The sequence below is a fragment of the Erythrolamprus reginae genome, chromosome 6 (assembly GCF_031021105.1).
Source record: "Erythrolamprus reginae isolate rEryReg1 chromosome 6, rEryReg1.hap1, whole genome shotgun sequence".
In the NCBI taxonomy this organism is placed as follows: Eukaryota; Metazoa; Chordata; class Lepidosauria; order Squamata; family Dipsadidae; genus Erythrolamprus; species Erythrolamprus reginae.
In genome coordinates, this window is record NC_091955.1 from 1598473 (window position 1) to 1619815 (window position 21343).

Consider the following 21343-nt stretch of genomic DNA (forward strand, 5'->3'; position numbering starts at 1 on the left):
TTTAAGAGCTAGGGCTGCAATTACTCATAAAAGGGAGAAAGATGTGCAGCTCTTTGTTGTTGTTGGTTGCTATTGCAGTTAGTCTTGGTAATGCTTGTTGTTGCTGCATGCTAACTATTGGTTTGTATTCTTGCTGTGTGCACCCTTGGAATACTGCAATCAGTTTTGGTCACCACGATGCAGAAAAGGATGTTGAGACTCTAGAAAAAGTGCAGAGAAGAGCAACAAAGAGGATTAGGGAATAAATGGAGGCTAAAACATATGAAGAACGGTTGCAGGAACTGGGCATGGCTAGTTGAATGAAAAGAAGGACCAGGGGGGACATGAGAGCAGTCTTCCAGTATCTCAGGGGTTGCCCCAAAAAAGAAGGAGCCAAGCTATTCTCCAAAGCACCTGAGTGTAGAACAAGAAGCAACGGGTGGAAACTAAACAAGAATCAACTTAGAACTAAGGAGAAATTTCCTGATAGTTAAAACAATTAATCCGTGGAACAGCTTGTCTCCAGAAGTTGTGAAGGCTCCAACACTGGAAGTTTTAAAGCAGATGTTGGATAACCATACCCATCCTAAGATAAAATACAGGACATAGTATAAGGGCAGACTGGGTGGACCAGGAGGGCTTTCTCTGCCATCAATCTTCTATGTTTCTAAGATGTTGGATAACCATCTGCCGGAAGTTTCCTGCCTAAGCAGGGGGTTGGACTAGAAGACCTCCAAGGTCCCTTCCAACTCTATCGTTATTATTATTAAATATTGGTCTATGTATTATACTTATGGTATTGTATGGAACTGTGTGAGAATATTATTGGTTAGCTGCTGTGTGTATAGAACTGTCTCTTTTCTTTTATGTCCACTGAGAGCATCTGCACCAAGACAAATTCCTTGTCTGTCCAATCACACTTGGCCAATGAAATTCTATTCTATTCTGTTATCTGCTTTTTATATGATTGCTTGACTTGGATATGTATGTAGTTGACAGTTTACTGATTACTTTATTGTATACATTGTAAATAATATTTATACTTTACTTATATTGGTCTGTGTTATTGGCTGAACAACCAGCACTGCTACAAATATGTTTCTAAGTTTAGTGTTCTAACATTGGTCATAAACCCAGTGTGGGATGCTAACAGCGTGGATGTCAACTCCCAGAATTCCTAGCCAGTTGAAAGTTGTGTATTTTAAAGGCACTGAGATTGAGGGAAAACATGGCATAAATGAATAGAGATTATTTGGGATTTGTTTGTTTGTTTTATCAAGTACCTATTGGTGGTATACAAACATATAATAATATTTATATACATGATACTAGTAAAAGAGAAACATGAGGACAAGGACGGAAGGCACACTGGTGCACTTATGCACGGCCCTTATTGACCTCTTAGGAATCGGGAGAGGTCAACAGTGCACAGTCTAAGGGTCAAGTTTTGGGGGTCAGGTGAGGATACTACAGAGTCCGGTAGTGAGTTCCAGGCATCAACTACTCAGTTACTAAAATCCTATTTCCTGCAATCGAGTTTGGAGCACTTTCCATTAAGTTTGTATCTATGGTGTGCTGGTGTGTTGTTGTGGTTGAAGCCGAAGTAGTCGTTGACAGGAAGAACTTTGTAGCAGATGGTTTTATGGGCTATGCTTAGGTCGTGTTTAAGGCGATGTAGTTCTACGCTTTCTAAACCTAGGATTGTACTGTGGAAGAAATTTGAGATGTTCTTCAAATGCTGAATTTGAGTGAAGGCTGTCTCATTCCGTGAGGTCCTCCCGGCTACAAATGGGACCGTTTTTGTTGAGATGGTATTATTCAAAAAAGAGATCCTGGTTTTTCTCTCATAGACCGAATTAGACCCTGGATGTATGAGCAGGCACCTCAAGTACCTACATATAATCTTATCGTAATAGAAACAATTGGTTTAATTTAAAATGCTGTTCCTACAAGGCTTGGCTTTGGGTCTTTTCTCCATTAATGTTTGATGCTTAAGAGCAGTTTAAAAGCCAAGTGACTTTTCCCCCAAAAGTTAAAATGTGTCCTTTAAAAGGAAAAAAAAAGTTCAGTTTAATATTAATGGACTCGGACCCATAATCTAAAGTTACCATCCCAGAATATTTTCCCTTGGCACTTACTGGTCACCAGCTGCAGCATTGCGCTGGTCTGCCAACAGTCCTTTTGTGTGTATATGTGTGTATACACACCGAGCAATGAAAAATGGGATGTCTCCGCAGGTTTAATTGGAATTAAAAATAAAAATAAACCAACACAGCCAAGTTTGAAACCCATTTGAAATCCACTACTACTGACATTTTAAATCCACCGCCCCTGATATTTTATGCTTGAGGCACAAAATTGGAAAGATTTCTGAATATTCTACCTTAACCTTTAAGATGTGTACATGTTTAACACCCAGAATTCCTGGCTGGCAAATTCTGGGAGTTTAAAATTCACATATCTTCCAAGTTGAAAACTTTTGCTGTATATATTCAATTGCCAAAATAGATAAGGATTAAAAAAAAAATTTAGTCCTCAAGAGAAGATCCACAAGTGAGCCCAAAATTTTTAGGTTGCTAAGTGAAAAAATTGTTAATTTTGCCCCGTTTTATGACTTCTTGCCACTGAGAATCACTGCAGTTGTTAAGTTGGTAAAATGGTTGTTAATTAAACCTGACTTCTATACAACTCAGAATAGAATAGGATGGGATGGGATGGAATAGAAAATTAATAGAATAGAATAGAAAATGAATGGAATAGAATAGAATAGAATAGGATTCCTTATTGGCCAAGTGTGATTGGATACACAAGGAATTTGTTTTCCCTGTGCCAAAAATTTCCAAAAACCCCACCACTACCCTCAAAAGGACAGGAACTACAAAATATTTTCCAATGGATATTGTATATTGTTCCACTGTGAGGATAAAATTCCCTCTCGTCCTTCAACGTAGTAAATAGACTCTTACACGTCTAGACACCTTAATCTAGGTAATTTCTCCGTTCGCTCCTTTCAGCGGATGGCTCTCTTCTTCCCTTTCTGTGGTTTTAATTGAGGTCGACTGGCATCGTTTTTCCATCCGAAAATCCAACACAAACTGTTCGTTCAATCAGGGGGGCTACCTGAAATTTTTCACTCTTGTTACGGTCCATCAGAGGTCCCAGTGCAGACCACGTCACAGATGTGGCTTCAATTCGTGCCGCTGGTCCTTTATCTTTTTTCTGTGCAAATATTTCATTTTTCTAGATTTCCGACCGTTTCTCTCGGGCTATAATTCCATATTTCTGCAGGCACATTTCTACTCCGAAAACTGTCTGGAGCTATAGACTAAAATTATAGATGAGAATTCCTCCCTGGTTTCTGAAAGTCTTTGCTTGACTCCATACAGGACGGATGTCGAAAATGAAAGGCCTGCGGGCCGAATCCAGTTGGCGGGGTGCTTAGATCTGGCCCGCGAGGCTTCCCTGGAAACAGTGAGGGATGGCCCCGCAGTACCTCTGCCAGTAAAAACAGGCCCCCAACTCCGTTTCCAGCTGCGGTGGCCTCCTGCCATCCTTTGCCAGTGAAAATGGAGTTGAGGAGGGCCGTGCGCAGCCCTACCAAGCGCCATTTTCACTGGTAGATTGTTGCAGGAGGCCTCTGCAGCCAGAAACGGAGCTCGGGAGCCTGTTTTCGGTGGCAGAGTGCTCAGGTTGTCACACGTGCCCCCGACATGAGTGACATCGAGCTGGCCACGCCCACTCTGGCCACACTCACTCTGGGCCCCGCCCCTGAGGTCAAACACAACCCTGGTGCTGCCTTCAATGAAATCAAGTTTGACGCTCCCGTCATTCAGTTAAAAACAAGCTTATTGTACGATTTGCTTAGGATGCTGTTCCAGAACCCTGGCATGATGCCCTTGGATAATCAAGCGGTTGCATTGGCATGCGCTCTCATGCTCATAAAGCCAATTTTTTAATTTTTTTATTCTATTCTGCATTCTATTCTATTCTTTTATTCTGCATTCTACTCTATTCTATTCTTCTATTCTGCATTCTACTCTATTCCTATTCTATTCTGCATTCTATCCTGTTCTATTTCTATTCTTCTATTCTGCATTCTATTCTATTCTTCTATTCTGCATTCTACTCTATTCTATTCTTCTATTCTGCATTCTATCCTGTTCTATTTCTATTCTTCTTTTCTGCATTCTATTCTATTCTTCTATTCTGCATTCTACTGTATTTCTATATTCTATCCTGCATTCTATTCTATTCTATTTGTATTTATTCTATTCTATTCTAAATGGCCTCTTTGACACCTGTTTCAAGCCACTGGTCCTCTCTGTCCAGAATGTGGACTTTGCTGTCTTCAAAAGAGCGGCCCTGGTCTTTCCAATTCAGATGAACTGCTGAGCTTTGCCTTGATGGGTTCAGTCTCCTATGTTGCTCCATGCATTTGTGAAGTGGCTGTTTTGTTTCTCCAGTAGGAAAGTGAACCCAAGAACAAGGGGGCACAATCTGAGGTTAGTTGGGGGAAAGATCAAAAGCCATGGGAGAAAATATTATTTGTCTGAAAGAGTAGTAGATGCTTGGAACAAACTTCCAGCAGACGTGGTTGGTCAATCCACAGTCACTGAATGTAAACATGCCTGGGATAAACATAGATCCATCCTAAGATAAAATACAGGAAATAGGATCAGAGCAGACCAGGAGGTCTTTTTCTGCCGTCAATCTTCTAGGTGTTCTGTCTGGGGGCCCCCAGACTTCAACACCAACTGGAAAAAGCAGCCAGACACGCTGGTAAAAGCAAAAGCACTTTATAGTTTGAAAAATAAACACAGAGAAAAACCTGTTCTTCCCAACAGGCAGGCTATGAGACTTCACAGCAGAGTCCTGACGGCCAGACAATAGAGCAGACTTCTTGCTGGCACACCCACCACTGTAGAGAATAAGACCCACACCTTTCCCCCCCAAGGTTTCAGTATTCAAAGTCACAAACCAGAATTCCAAGACGCCAAAGATCACAGCCAGGTCCCAGGACTCCCAAAGATAATACTCCACAAGCCAGGAAGGGTGGGTCTGCCTTTTAGCCTTTCCAGAGAGCACCACACCCAAACCCAGCTGTTGCCTCTTTAGTGCTGAAAGTACCTGGCTAATTGTCCCCTTCGTTGTGTTGCTCTTCTCTGCTGGAGATCACTTATTGTTTGTGCATTTTCCTCTAAGGAATCCAGGCTGCTTGCTGGGGAGAGCTCCCTCTCGGGGGACTCTGGCTGTCCTCCCTCTCCCTCAGCCTGAGATTCCTCCTCCCTGTCTGCCTGAACCTCCTGTTCCTCATCCTCCCCCTCTGAGCAGGAAGCCGGCAGAGGATCAGCCGTTCCCTGAGGGGCCTCAGACGGAATCACAACACTAGGTTTCTATGTATTGGGAGCCAATGTACTCACTGAGTGTCAATGGGTTGGGTTTACCCATAACAGCTCGTGCGGCTACGTTTTAGACCAATTATGGTCTCCGAATACTTTTCAAAGCCGGACCCACGTAGAGCGCATTGCAGTAGTCAAGAGGTTATTATTTTGTAGGCTTCGTCCCCTATGTTATTTGCAAGTTACACCGTTTGGATCTTGTTAACGTTGCCTTTTTATGACGGATTCTTCATTTTGCATTTCGGAGTTGCCTGTGATTTTGGGGGGGAGTTACTGCTTTGGGCTTGCTTTATTTTTATTTATTTATTTATTTATTTATTTTTTAAAAAAATCTCCTAAGGATAATTTATCACAATTTAGGACGGAGTGGAAGAGGAGAATGCAACTGCTACCCACTCAGGCAGACCGAGCAGTTCGTTTCATCTATCATCCTGTCTATAAAAAGCAGACTGTTTTACACCAGCGTGAAAGCCTGATGCATTCACTCGTTATTTACTCCGTGACTTGAGCAATCGAAATACTCGGGAGTGTATTTCAAGATGGATTTGTATGTTCTGTTCTGTCAAGGCTAACAAGCTTGGGAAGTCCATGGGCCATCCTTTAAAACTAAATGAAGGTTTTCCCACCCTCCGTGGAGGTTCTCAGTCATCCAACCTGTGGTTGTCCCAAGAGGCGTTTTTCAAGAGGGAGCTGGGCTTTCTTGTTTCTCTTTGAGGACGTTTCACTTCTCATCCAAGCAGCTTCTTCGGCTCTGAAGAATTCTGTTTGGCCAAAATAATCAAAATATATCAGGAACATGCCATCAGATGCGGTGGGAATGTTACAAAGCTAGGCATTATTGGGAGAAGGTTAGACAATGGCCGGGAGAGATCCTAGAGATGGAACTCAATCTGATTTAAAAAAAAGAAGAAGATTGAGCCTTGTTTTGAGTCATTGACTTCTCTGTCTTCCAACCTTGAGCCGGTTAGGATCGAACAGCTGACAGTTCAGCAGAATTAGCCTGCCATGCTGCATTTTAATCACTGCGCCACCATAGCTTATCATTAGAGCATCATTGTGAAATGTAACCTTTCATGTGGATGATTAGCGAGACTTTACTTTGTTTGATTCTGATATGTAAGGGAGGAGACCTGCTTCTCCAACATGGGCAAGAATTGAGAAATACTAACCTTCCTTCCCACCTTCTTTCTTTCTTTCTTTCTTTCTTTCTTTCTTTCTCCTGTTCTTTTCCTTCATCCTCCTCCTTTTTCTTCAATTCCTCCTCCTCCTCTTCTTTTTTCCTCCTTCCTCCTCCTCTTCCTCCTCCTCCTTCACCAACTCCTTCTCTTCTTCTCCTCCTTCTCCTTGTTCTTTTTCTTCTCCTCCTCCTCCAACTCCTCCTCCTCTTTTCTTCCTCCTCCTCCTTCAAAAACTCCTCTTCTTCTCCTTCTTCTTCTTTTTATTCTCCTCCTCCTTCAACTCCTCCTCCTTCTTTTCTTCCTCTCCTCCTTCTCTTTCCTGTTCTTTTCCTTTTCCTCCTCTTCCTCCACCTTTCTTCTCCTCCTTCCTCTTCCTCCAACAACTCCTCCTCTCCTCCTCCTCCTCCTCCTTTTGTTCTTTTCCTTCTCCTCCTCCTCTTCCAACAACTCCTCCACTTTTCTTCTTTTTTTCCTCTTCCTTCCTGTTCTTTCCCTTCTCCTCCTCCTCTTTTTTCTTCTTCTCCTTCCTCCTCCTTCAACTCCTCCTCCTCCTCTTCTCCTCTTGTTCTTTTCCTCCTCCTCCAACAACTCCTCCTCTTTTCTTCTCCTCCTCTTCCTCCTCCTCCTTTTTCAACCATTTCTCCTCCTCCTCCTCCTCTTTTCTTCTTGCCCTTCCTCCTCCCCCTCCCCCTCCTCCTCCACCTGGATTTCCCACTTTGGAAAACTTTTAGCAGGATCCTATTTCAGGCTCCCCAGCAAGACCCCAATGGGCCTAACCTGGTTTCAGGACCCTCCCTTCCGATGTGCTGTGTCCCCTCGCTGCACTTCTCCTGGGGGCTCCTTGCCAAATTATCCAGAAGGATTTTTTCTGGTGTGTTTTATTTCCTCCTGTTTTGTTTTGTCTTCCTCCCAGGAGTAGGGGAGGCCCCTCTTGGGCGATCTGTCTGCCTGCAACCCCCCTCCTCCGTTTCCATTAAAGTCTTCTCCCCGGCTGCCTCGCTCTCTTTCCCGCTGCCAAAACAGAGTGCAAGCCATAACTTTGAACACTCGACGTCGGCCGTGCCAGAAAGGAAATAGAAAGATTAACAAATCAAGCCTACCTTTCCCTCCCTCCCTCCTTCCTCCCTTCTTTTTTCTGTCCCACTCAACACAATCTCACAATCCTTTTGGAGTTGTGGGAGAGGGGGTCCAGCTATTCTCCAAAGCACCTGAGGGCAGGACAAGAAGCAACGGGTGGAAACTAAACAAGGAGAGAAGCAACTTAGAACTAAGGACCCGGTCCAGCCTTTTCTAAGCTCCTGAACCCCAAAGGTTTGCCCATTCCATTTCCCCTCCTTCCAGGGCTGGGCAGAAAGCGGCTGGCATAGCTAGGGCTCTTCCAGGGTGAGAAATCATTAGCCAGGATTGAGTTCAGAAAGGCTACAGGCCTGTTTCATGCCGCCTTCTCTACAAGAATCTTATCTACTAAGGGTCCAGGCCAATTGGGTTGCCCTGACCAGTTCTGTTTCTCTGCCCCAGATGTAACAGGCATCCTCCCTCCAGATGTCTGAAGGCCTTTGCTCAGGACCCAGGGGGGTCCTCCCTCCCACCTAGAGGGACAACCCCCATTAATTCTGGTTGCTGTTTTCTCCTTCTACCTCCCCTTCCCCTTTCTCTCTCCTTCTCCTCCTCCCTTTCTCTCCTATCTCTCTCTTTTCTTCCCACTCTCTCTCCTTCCCTCCCTCTCACTCACTTCCTCTCTCCACATCTCTCTCCTTCCCTCCCTCTCTTTCTCTCCAATCTCTCTTCCTTCCCACCTCTCTCTCTCTCCCTCCATCTCCCACCCACTCTGTCACTCTCCCTCTCTTTCTCTCCTTCGCCCCCTCCCTCTCTCTCTCTTCCCCTCCCTTCCTCTCCCATCGCTTTACTTCCTACCCTCTCTCCCTCCCTCCTCTCTCTCCCCCCCCTCTCTCTCCTTCCCTACCCCTCCCTCCCTCTCCCCATCTCTCTTTCCTCCCCCCTCCCTCTCCCCCCCACCACTTCTGGCAACCTCTCCACCTCCCTCCACCGCCTCAACCCGGGCTGTTTTGTCTGCCTTCGAGGAGCCTGGACCCAACCCGCCGTCTGGGCCGGAGGGGAGGGCAGGGGAGGGGCGCGTGGCCACGCCATCCAGCCAGCGGGGGGGCCCTCCGCAGAAGAGCCGGTGGGGGGTGCGGCCGCCGCTTCTCCTGCGCCCGCCTGGCGCACCCGCGGCTCCCCACCGCATTGCAAGCGCGCGCGCGCCTGGGTCTTGCGCGCGTGCGCGTGTGTGAGTGCGCGTGTGTGCATGTGTGCATCCCTGGCCGCCCGCCCGCCGGAGCCTCCAGCTGCGCCCAGATGCCCGCCGCCTGCCTCCCCTCCCGCAAGGACCGCTAGGCGATGGGAGCCGCCGGAGGAGAGGCGCCCAAGGCCGGCCAGCCCCGCCAGGATGCTCCGCGGCCCCCGCCGGTGATGGAGCGGGCCTGAAGGCCCCGAGGAGGGCGGGCGGGGGTCGAGGGGGGGGGTCTCCCGAGCGCTGAGGCTGCCCGACGCCGACGCCGGAGAGGTGGAAGCCGGCGAAGGTAAGGATGCGCCGCCCGCCTTTGTTTGCAGCCGGGGGGGAAACCAAGCTACAAGGAGAGAAGAACCGGGGTTTTTTTCGGAGTGGGGGGGCTTGGATGCTCCCCTGGAAAGAGGAAAGCAAGCGGGGCTTCTGTGTGCCCCCCACCCCAATTTTTCTCCTCCTTGGAAAAGAGGGGGGGCAGCTGGAGGGAGGGGCGCTCTCTCTATATGTGGGTGTCTGTGAGTGTGTTGGGGGGGGTCTTGTGCTCAGGGGAGGAGGGGGCAGAAGGCAGAAGGCGAGGGGGGGCCCTGCCCGACCCTTTTGCAAAGGCTCCCCCCCTTAGAAGGCGCCGCGGAGGTTTTCGCCCTGGAGCGATGCTGCCACCCCCCCTGCAGAAAAGCTGCCCCGCCTTGCATGGACCGTTTTTTCTCCTCCGCCCCCCCCCCATATATATATATATATACACACACACACATATATATATGTAATACGTGTGTGTTTGTGTGGTATATATTTTTGGTGGCAATGACAAGGAAGGGAGGCTAGGATGGATCTATTTGCTCTCCATCACTAGGCGAGGATTATTTTGCTGTCTTGCTCTCCAGACCCTTCCCGGGATTTGAACCTGGACACACATACAGAGAGAGAGAGAGGGAGATACACACATGTACACACACTCAAACCACACACACACAGACTTGACATGGCAGCTGCCTCGCCTACAACTCTGCAAAATTCCGCCCGGGCGACTGGCATCTCTCTGCCGAAGGTGCGGATGGGCGGTGGGAATGGGGGGGGGGGAGAAATGGAGGGGGCGCCCCCCCCGCACAGATTCCCGGGGAGACCGGCGCTTCTATTAATAGCAGGGGCGGCGCTTGGGAGGGGAAGAGCGGGCGCCCTGTCTCCCCTCCCCCCCCCCGATTTCACGTATTTCTGCACGCGGGTTGTAGAAATGGGTAGGTCTAAGATGGGAGGGAAGGAAGGAAGGAAGAGGGAGAAGGAGGGAAGGAGAAGGAGGGAAGAAAGGAAGGGAGATTGGGAAGGAGGGAAGGAAAATGGAGAAGGAGGGAAGGGAGGCAGGGAGGGAGATGGAGGCAAGGAACGAGAGAGGGAGGAAAGGAAGGAAGAGATCGATGGAAGGAAGGAAGGACAGACAGACAGATGGAGGGATGTAGATATTAGTGGCTTAGTTTATTGCTGGGATTCCCAAACTGACCCCCCCCCCCTGCTCCGTCTCCCCTTGGCAGCCTCCTCAGGATCCCTGAATCATCCTCCGCTCTCTGATGTTTCATTGACAGTCACACTGGAGTAGCTTCCTACTCTCCCGGTGTCCAGGGGAACACCCCCCCCCCGTGCTATTTCAGCCCAGCCTGGCTCCCTTCCTCTCTCTGAATCCTCCTCCTCCTCCTCCCACCATGCTGTGGAGTAGCAAAGGGCTGGCTACATATTCTCCAAATTGCTGACTTTACACTCATTTAATCCACAGCTGCTGATGGTGGCAAGAGTGCTGCTGCTACTAGGGGAGCGTGTTTGTAGCTCTCTGTCTCTGTTTCTCTCTCTCTCTGTTTCTCTCTCTCGATACTTGACTCACAACTAGACTCACAATCCTCAGTTTAGGAAGCTTAGAACTACGTCGCCTTAAACACGACCTAAGCACAGCCCATATAATCACCTGCTACAATGTCCTTCCCATCAATGACTACTTCAGCTTCAGCCACAACAACACACGAGCACACAACAGATACAAACTCAAAGTAAACCGCTCCAAACTCGACTGCAGGAAATATGACTTTAGTAACCGAGTAGTTGATGCATGGAACTCACTCCCAGACTCTGTAGCATCATCACCTAACCTCCAAAAACCTTATGCCCTTAGACTGTCCAGTGTTGACCTCTTAGAAATCAGGAGGGGTCTGCATAAGTGCACCAGCGTGCCTTCCGTCCCCTGTCCTAATGTTTCTCTTTTACTAGTATCATGTATATAAATATTATTAATATATTTGTATATTATACCAATACGTGCTTGACAAAACAAACAAACAAATAAATGTATCGCTTGCAATACAATATAGTTCTTGACTTACCACTGTTCGAAGTTGCGACTCACGGTCATTTTTCACACTGACCACCATCAGTTGCAGCATCTCCCAGGGTCACCTGATTTACATCCAGATGCTTGACAGCTGACTGACACTTATGATGGCCACATGATTTCCCCCTTTGGCGAGGTTCTGATGGACAAAGTTAATGAGGAAGCTGGACTTCACTTAATAGCTGTGTTACTGATTTAGCAACTGCAGAGATTCAGTTGAGAAGGGCGGCGAGAAAAGTCACTTCACCAATTTTTTACTTGGCAACATAAATTCTGGGCTCAGTGGTTGTAAGTCAAGGACTGAGGTGGAGAAGGGAGGGAGGGAGGGACGAAGGAAAGAAGGGAGGGAGGAAGAGAAAGGCAAGGAAGAGAGGAATGAAGGTAGGGAGGTAGGGAGAAAGGAAGGAAGGGAAAAAGAGGAAGGAAGGAACAGAGGGAGGAAGGAAGGAAGGAAGACAGGAAGGAAGGTCTGTGAATTCAACTTTTTCAGGCAGCCCCTCAAATATTGGACTTTTAGACGAGAAATGAGACATGGGAAGACGGCTCTTGTGTCCCTAGCCTAGTTCTTCTTTTCTTTAGACGAAAATGAAATTGGATCCCACTTTTCACACTGTCGCCTGTGAATTTTCTAATAGTCTGTGTTTCTTTAGCCAGAAACTGTTTCACATTATAACCGTCTTGCCAGCTGCAGGAGCTAAGAAATGAACTATTCATTATTGAAGAGTCTTCGGTAATTATTCTTCATCAAATTTTACTCTTGTCTGTTCGGGTTAGGCCAAAAAGATGAGAAGGTGGACAGAAAGCATCAGCCGATTGTTGCGGGGGGTGCACGTGCCCAATGAAACATGGAAACATAGAAGTCTGACGGCAGAAAAAGGCCTCCTGGTCCACCTAGTCTGCCCTTATACAGTACTATTTCCTGTATTTTATCTTAGGATGGATCTGTGTTTATCCCAGGCAGGTTTCAATTCAGTTCCTGTGGATTGACCAACCACGTCTGCTGGAAGTATGTTCCAAGGATCTACTACTCTTTCGGTAAAATAATATATGTATAGAGCGCTGGTGAGACCCCATTGGGAATAATACTGTGTCCAGTTCTGGAGACCTCACCTACAAAAAGAGATGGATAAAATTGAACAGGTCCAAAGACGTGCTACAAGAATGGTGGAAGGTCTTCAGCATAAAACGTATCAGGAAAGACTTCATGGACTCAGTCTGTAGAGTCTGGAGGACAGAAGGGAAAGGGGGGACACGATCGAAACATTTAAATATGTTAAAGGGTTCAATAAGGTTCAGGAGGGAAGTGTTTTTAATAGGAAAGTGAACACAAGAACAAGGGGACACAATCTGAAGTTAGTTGGGGGGAAAGATCAAAGGTAACGTGAGAAAATATTATTTTACTGAAAGAGTAGTAGATGCTTGGAACAAACTTCCAGCAGATGTGGTTGGTCAATCCACAGGAACTGAATGTAAACATGCCTGGGATAAACATAGATCCATCCTAAGATAAAATACAGGAAATAGTATAAGGGCAGACTAGATGGACCAGGAGGTCTTTTTCTATGTTTCCATGTTTCATGACCCAACTATGGACCATCATCAGCACTAGAAAGGAGTGGAGTTTGTGGGGTGGAAAAGGAGGAGGAGGAAGAAGAAGGGAGGAAACTATGGGGATCCTTGGTGAACTCTGTGCTTGGTGGCTTTCTTGCAGAAGTTACATTTACCAAACCAGGTTAAAGACACTAGTCTCACTAGATAATAATGCATCACTTCATCACCTGATCTTAGTTGCAAATTTTGGATGACATTACCTACGTGGGCCCACAGCTCAACCCTGAGCTACCAGGGTTCCTTTCTCAACGTCAGTCCTCTATAATTGCAAGACTACACTCTCCATCATCCCCAGCAGCTGATTGAAAACAGATAAAATGTGTGTGAGTTTGCATCTTTCATTATGAGTTGAATCTACCTAACCAAGTAGGCTCAAGGCATGTGAATCATACCACCTGATCCTATATACTGTATTTTTCTGAGTATAAGATGCACCTTTTTCCTCCCTAAAAGAGACTGAAAATTTAGGTGTATCTTTGAAGGCAGCTTTTTTTGGAAGCTTTTTCCCCCCAGCCCTAACTAGGTGCTAATGATCTTCCCAGCTCTTATCTTACAGGTTCTTTCATTGTTACTCTCTGCAAAAAATGTTTGTCTTTGCACAGTTTTTTCATTACTCTAACTTGCTCTGAGTAAGTTTCTTTCCAGCCCCAACCAAGTACTAACATTGTTCCCAGCTCTTACAGCTTGCAAGCTCTCATTGTTACTCTCTGCTAAGAATGTTTTCCAAGCCCTAAGTCTTTGCAGGGTTTTTTTTTTCCATTGCTCTACTTGCTCCGAATTTTTCTTTCCAGCCCTAACCAGGTTCTAACGATGTTCCCAGCTCTTACTAGATTGCAGGCTCTTTCATGGTTACTCTTTCTGAATAAAGTTTTTTTAAAAGCCCTAACCAAAGGATGAAATAATGTGCTGAAACTGATCAGACTAAGGATGCTGGCCAGATGGATATCTGATAAGCAGATTCTTTTCCCTATTTTCCTCCCCCAAAACTAAGGTGCATCTCTTATACTCCAGTTTGTACTGTGAAAAATACTGTACGGGGTTGTTGTTTTTTTTGAAGAGCTGGTCTCTAAGATAGGCAATAATTTTGGAAGGATGCTCAAAGAATCCTCTTTAAGTAAATATGTTTAGCCATCTCTTCCCTGACTCAAACAGACTGTCCCTACCAAGATATTTTGAAAAAAAATCTCATTCAGAAACAGAGGTCATAGCTTTGGAGTCAGGGAAAATATTCTTTTTTTGAAAAAATAATAATAATCTACAGTATTTTGCTGGGCAGCGGGAAGCCTCAAACTGTCGAAATCTCGGTCCGGTGCCTTCAAAGAAAGAGACTTTCTCGTTGTGTTTTAAAGCTAAGCCCCCCCCCCCCCCCCCCCCCTCGGCTTAACTAAATACACTGCAGGCTTGGGCACTGCTTCAATGAAAAACAAAGTGACGTGTTTATTAAAATCCTTGTTCCTTTCTTGCAAAAAAAGGAATTTGAATCCTGGAGATTTCCATTCTGAAATCTCCAGGATTCAAATTTGTCATAAATGGGAACATCTGGTTTTTCGACAACGCTTATGCTTCGCTTGAGCAGCAGGATAATAGCAATAGCGCTTAGACTTATATACCGCTTCCCAGTGCTTGTACAGCCCTCTCTAAAGCGATTTACAGAGCCAGCAATCTAGGTCCTCGTTTTACGCACCTTGGAAGGACAGACGGCTGAGTCAACCTTGAGCCGGTCGGGATCGAACTCCTGGCAGAGGACAGAGTTGCCTTGCAGTGCTGCCTTCTAACCACTGCACCACCTGGGCTTAGTTAGCCATAGCAATAGCCCTTAGACTTGTATGCCGCTTCACGCTTCTTGACAGACCTCGCTAAGCAGTTTCTAGACTCAGCCTATTGCCCTCAACCATCTGGGTCCTCATTTTACCGACCTCGGAAAGATCCGATTATGGATTGTCTCTGACTTACAACGGTTCATCTAGTGATGCTTCAAAATTACAACGGAATGATTCACGTACTGCATATGACACATGGAGTATAAGACGCATCTTAGTTTTGGGGGAGGAAAACAGGTAAAAGAATCTGCTTACCAGGTATTCCTCTGTCTAGCATCCTTAGTCTGCACATTATTTTATCCCCTAGTTAGGGCTTTTAAAAAACTATTCAGAGAGAGTAACAATGAAAGAGCCTGCAAGTCAGTAAGAGCTGGGAACATCATTAGCACCTGGAAAGAAAAATTTGGAGCAAGTAGAGCAATGGGAAAAACCCTGCAAGAACTTAGGGCTTGGAAAACATTCTTCACAGAGAGTAACAATGAAAGAGCTTGCAAGCCGGTAAGAGCTAATAACATTGTTAGCACCTGGTTAGGGCTGGAAAGAAACATTCGGAGCAATTTGGAAAAAAAATCCCTGCAAAGACTTAGGGCTTGGAAAACATTCTTGACAGAGAGTAACAATGAAAGAGCTTGCAAGCTGGTAAGAGCTGGGAACATTGTTAGCACCTGGTTAGGGCTGGAAAGAAATTTACTCAGAGCAAGTTAAAGCAATGGGAAAAAAACCTAAAGAGACTTAGGGCTTGGAAAACATTCTTTGCAAAGAGTAACAATAAAAGAGCCTGCAAGGCAAGAGCTGAGAAGATCGTTAGCAGCTAGTTAGGGATAGAAAAAAGCTACCTTCAGAGTATAAGACGCACCCAAATTATCGGCCTCTTTTAGGGAGGAAAAAAGTGCGTCTTATCCTCCGAAAAATACCGTAGCTACCCTGGCAAGGAAGATGGCAATGTGGACCAAAATTTGCCTAACCAATGTTTTGCTTAGCAACCTTTGAGTTCAGTGACGGTCATAAGTCCGAGACCACCCTACAGGGGGAATCCAAGAATTGTCTCTCTTGGGAAATCCTGATAAGTCTCATCATTTCCTGCTGCTCTTTGTTAAATGAAACTAGACGAAGCATGAAAAGAGCCCATAATTCAAACGCTTGGACGCCTCATGAGAAGCCATCGTGCTTCATTTCACCCAGGTGAAGGTACCGTTCCGGCTAAGAAGCCTGAAGGAACGCTGTCTTAGATGTTAGGATGCTGCTTTAATGAAGTGTGTACAGTGGGCGCGTGCACACACACACAAAAAGACCACACACAGAACTGCCTTCTTGCAAGACGAAATCAGATATTTCCACCGATGATTTAACAGGAAGCAGAGAACTCAGCAAGCAAATTTTGAAGTGTATATTTTGCATGTTTCCCAGGATACGAGCATGGGACATTTCTAGCACATGTTGGGGCAGAGAGGCAGTCACACAAGATCCAAGGATCCACCATTGGAGTTGGCAAAAAGTGCGGAAAGAAGCGCAGAACCATTGTCCCATTTTTCTTCCCCGGTTTTAATTTTTTTAAAAAAATTTCTCCACTCAAAAACATATAAAATAGCATACACCGTCCATCTGCATTGCAATAATTATGCGTTTGCTTTTGGTATTTCTCCTCCCACCAGTGCTGCCTCCTTTCCTTTTGTCACCTGAAAAAAATCAAAGTTTTCCAACAATCTTGTTCAAATTTGCAATGCCATTAGCTAATACATCTAATTTTGTTCAGGTGCGCAGAACCGGTAGAAAAAAAATTGAATTTTTGTTTTCTTTTTTTCCCTTCTGGGCTCTGGGTATGTTTTTCCTATCACAGTCAATGAGGTTGAATGTGTATAATTTTAGAAGAGCTGTACATGCGTGTGTACATACAGTTTATATAGTACATAATGTATATGTTTGTGTGCCTGTGTGTAATATGTATGTACCCATATGGCACATAAACATAGAATTAAATAGTATATTGTGCATGTTCAGTAATAGTAAATAGAGAGGGATGTTGCGAGGAAAGGCCAGGCACCCTAACCCTTGACCCTCTACTCTATTTCTACTCCACTCTACTCCACTCTACTCTATTCTATTCTATTGTGTCAGGATAAAGGAGTGTTTATGCATATGCTTTGGGAATGCCCGGAAGTGTAGAACGTTTGGCAAAAAGTGCAAAAGGATATTAATACGATGTTAAATATACGATGTACAATTCCAAAGGAAATGGCAGTATTAGTCAAAAGTAATGCGATGGGAGAATTTAGAGAAATAAAACAAGCAGCGATAGAAAACGCTCAGGTGGTCATAGTCTTGGGTTGGAAATGGACAATGCAAAATTGGTATCGGTACATAGTGGATCATATTCAATTTGAGATTATGGATAAAAGGATGAATTTGGTTAATGAAACTGATTTGCGGGAACTGATGGGACGATGGGACAAGGCAAGACGATATATGGTTGCTGGAATCCGAGACCAAGCTACAAGGAATACATTGGAATCACTTTATAATATGTAAACAGATAATTTGCTCTTGAGTTAAAATGGTATATGTAAGAAACACCCCCAATTTGGTGGTGGGGTGTGAATGTTTGTCTGGTGGTGGGCAGCAATCACAGAGCACTTGTTGTATGTTGTGCGTGGGTTTTATATTCTATATTTTAAAATCAATTTAAAAAATATATTCTACTTTATTCTATTCTATTCTTTCTTATACTATTCTCTTCTCTTCTACTCTCTATGTTCTGTTCTATGTTCTGTTCTATTATTATTCTGTTCCTATCCTATTCTATTCCCTGTTCTGTTCTACTGTATTCTCTATTCTATTTCTATTCTATTCTATTCTATTCTAATCTATTTCTTATTCTATTTCTACTTCTATTATTTCTATTTCTATTCTACTCTCCTATTCTCTCCACTCTTAGCCTGGCGCCCTCTCCTGATCAGGGTAGCATCCCAACATGTGCCAACATGTGCTGGGCACCGTCTCCTGGCAAGACAAGTCCCCGATTTATTCCCCCTCTTCTGGTTCATCAAAATCTTCATAAAATTTTTAAAAAACCCAGACGCCTTTGCTCCCACACACAGCACAACTTGGGAACAGCTGAGGCCTCAGCATGTTGACAGCAACGTTTGCCAAACTAGAGGCTTCAGCATCTGTTAATACTGGGGTTTTCTCTCTCTCTCTTTCCTAGATGACAGAAGGACGCAGGTGTCAAGTTCACCTCCTCGACGACAGGAAGTTGGAACTCCTCGTGCAGGTAATTATCCGCCTCTGTATTTTGGGGGAGCCTTGCCAGGATGCTACGATGACTCCGCTCGGTTGCGGCACAGTGGAAGAAGTCCTTCATTCAATTAATGGGATCGCTGATTAGCTCTCTGCACCCGATCCTATGGGCGTGTTTATTAACCACCCCGAGTCTTCGGAGAAGGGCAGCATATCAATTTAATAAATAATAACATTTAAATTTCTAGGCAGCCCAACTCTCCCATTGAAAGAGCTTCTAGGGTTCTCATTGGGAGGGGAATTGTCCAATTCCCCTCCCAACGAGAACCAATGTTGTGAGAGGGGCGGCATACAAATCTAATAAATTATTATTATTATTATTATTATTATTATTTCGTCAACCAAAGTCCCACCCCTTCATTAGCATTATCATTTAGACTTATCTACCTCTTCATGGTGCTTTCACAGCCCAGTGGTTTACAGGGTCAGCATATTTGCCCCCAACAATCTGGGTCCTCCTTTGACCCACCTTGGAAGGATGGACGGTTGAGTCAACCTGGAGCCGGTGGTGAGATTTTCACTGCTGGACTACAGCTAGCAGTTAGTTGAAGTGCTGCAGTCTAACCACTGCGCCGTCCCAGCTCTTAAGATAAGATAAGAAAGGATAAGATAAATAAAGATAAGTAAAGGTAAAAATGAGATTAAGATTAGATAAAATGATCAGTTTATTGTCATTTTTTAACTGTGAGCAAACTGGCCCACAATAAAAATGAAATTCTGTTGCCTGCTCCCAAGAGAAACTGTATATCTACTCAAACATATACATAACACGCATCTACACATGCTGTATACATGCATAAATATATTCCAGCACGATACGTAACATACTCTTATCGGGATTTGAACCTGTAGTGTGCTGCATGCAAAGCAGGATATTAACCTCTGTGCTACAGGTTCGCCTCCGAATCCGCTTTGACCAGGGAAGAGCCAATGGTTGAGTTTCTATTGAAATCACCCCGGTATTTACCAAATATGGGAGGGAGCAATTTTTTCTTTCCTTTTGCTTCTCGGCCCCCCCACAGGGGCCATTGCAAGGCAGATAAATTGTTTTATAGTTGACAAACTATCATTATCATTTTGTACTGTTTGCTGTTGTGAGCCACCCCAAGTCTTCGGAGAGGCGGCATACAAACAAACAAACAAATAAATAATAAAATTTACATGGCTACATATTTTTGCTGATAAAAAGGAAGGGAGCCTGTTATAGATCTATTTTGACCATGTTATGGTCTCATCAGACAGACATACCCTTATCGGGATTTGAACCTTTAGCGTGCTGCAGGTTCATCACACTATTAACTAAATGGACTATTAACCACAGTTCATTTTGAATACATGGTAGAAAGAGGAAACTTGAGAGTTCACAAGGTTGATGCAATGGTTTAGTAGAGGGACCACTAATGGTCAGTTGACAAGGAGGTCAACTGGACCATTCCTCTCTCCGCCATTCTAGAGGGTTAAACTGGGGAGGTGTTGAGTAATAGCTGTTTTCCTTGTTGACCTCTGCATCTGGGCTGAGCATTGGCTGTACATTGTAGGCAATAAACTACAATAAAGGAACTACTCAGAAGTAATGCCCCATTTCATTCTTGGAGTTTGGGGTGCTTGTCTTGCCCTCTGGAAAAGAGACCCTAACCCCCCTGTGACTCTTGACTTCATTCCACCCAAATATTGTTCTTCCAAACCACAGAGAGCCCAAATTACTAAGTGCAGATTGCACGCACTGAGTATGTCTACTCCAAAAGTTTGTGTGATGAGGCTGATTAAAGAAACCAATCTATTATATGACTAGGGGGGAAATTTGTATACTAATTAGTTATCCCGGTTGATTGTGTGTGTGTGGGGGGGGGGTTTGGCTTCAGTTTTAATTTGCTTCCTTTAAATGCTTAAACCGTTTGCTCTTACTGCGAATATGTTAGACAGATTATGGTGACATTTGATGCTTTATTATCACTCGTTTTTGTAAACCACTGTAGAGCGTGGGTGAGCGGCACATTCAAATTATTGCAGTCATTATTATTATGGTATTCCTACCGACCCAAATTCTAAAGTTGGTTAAGAAAATAAACCAAGATGGCAGCTGCAACTATAGAAGCCCCGCCCCTTTTTCCATTAAAGAAGGGAAGGGCGTCAATTCCATGGCCGTGGCCGCCATTTTGATTTCCTTTTTTTCATCTCTTTCTCCAAATATTCCTGGATTTGGTCATAGGTAAGACATGGCTTAAATATATTTTGGGCTTGTGGTTGAGATTCTCCTTAAAGAATATATCCTTGGCACACACAACCCTTCCCTAATTTCGGTCGAAACCCGTGAAATGCAGGCAAGACCAACAATTGAATTGTCTACTTTTTCTCCATACATTGGCTCAAGGGAAGGAAAAGAATATACAATCGGTGCAGCTGTGAGAAACAAATTTCCTGGTTTGGTTGCTTGACTATTGTTACCTCGTAAAGTGGTGTAGGTCATTGTGTTATTTATTGTGTCAAATGCCTTTTTGAATTTACTCAGGGGTGTCTGTTTTGTGACCGGCTTTGTGGAGGAGGGGGATAACACTGCAGAGGAGATAATAACATACGAGGGTCGCCCAGGAAGTAATGCAGCACATTTTTTTTCTTCAACAATTATTAATTGAACACAATGAAACTTACACACAAGAAAGAATGATGCTTCTTCTACATTCCTTATTTCCCCATGTAATCTCCGTCTCGTGCTATGGCCTTCGTCCAGTGAGACAAGGGTGTGTAGGCCCTGTTGGTACCACTCCTTGTTCTAATGGCCTCTCCCTCTGTTCTTCTTTTCTGTTCTTCTAATGGCCTCCCCCTCTGTGCCCAGTGACTAACCGTACTTCTGTCGACTGCAGATTCTCCATCAACTGTACACAAATGTTTGTGAATGTTCCCAACAGTTTCTTTCTCCACAGTGAGAAATTCAATGAGGACACGCTGCTTGTAATGTACATCGCTTACAGACGCCGTTTCGAAACACGGCTGCAGCTACGCTATCGCTCTGAGGAAACACAAAATTTACACACGCACTCCTGACAATTCAAATAATGTATTGTTTTTCATTACTGTAGGCTGAGAAAAAAATGTGGTGCATTACTTTCTGGGCAACCCTCGTAAATAATATAAAATAACGCTATTGCCAAACACAATCATAATTTATATTAATCAAGAATTTTTCCTACAGACTGAGGGGGACTATAGTCCTCTTTCCAAATGAGCTGATCTTCTCTTATGCATTTTGCCACACTGGCTGTTGCAAAATCCTGAAGTGGTTAATAGGAATGAAAAACTGAAAAAAAATTAAAAAGTAATAACGAAAGATGTTTGGTGTAGTTAAGGAACAGGAAATGGAAGGCGCATAATGCTTTAATTATGGAGAGGCATCCTTGGGGTGAACAGGGTTG

The 21343-nt window shown here is 44.6% G+C and overlaps 1 protein-coding gene across 4 annotated transcripts in view; it reads left to right on the top strand.

Annotated features, from left to right (window-relative positions):
- Nucleotides 1-21343, top strand: part of FRMD4A (FERM domain containing 4A) — a 263028-nt gene that overhangs the window by 112261 nt on the left and 129424 nt on the right. For 3 of the 4 annotated variants that reach the window (XM_070755051.1, XM_070755049.1, XM_070755050.1), the window contains exon 2: nucleotides 17842-17907. In XM_070755051.1, the coding sequence (XP_070611152.1) occupies nucleotides 17842-17907 (66 nt within the window). Of the gene's footprint in view, nucleotides 1-9053; nucleotides 9136-17841; nucleotides 17908-21343 lie in introns of those variants that run through there. The other variant, XM_070755053.1, reaches the window with a different exon arrangement.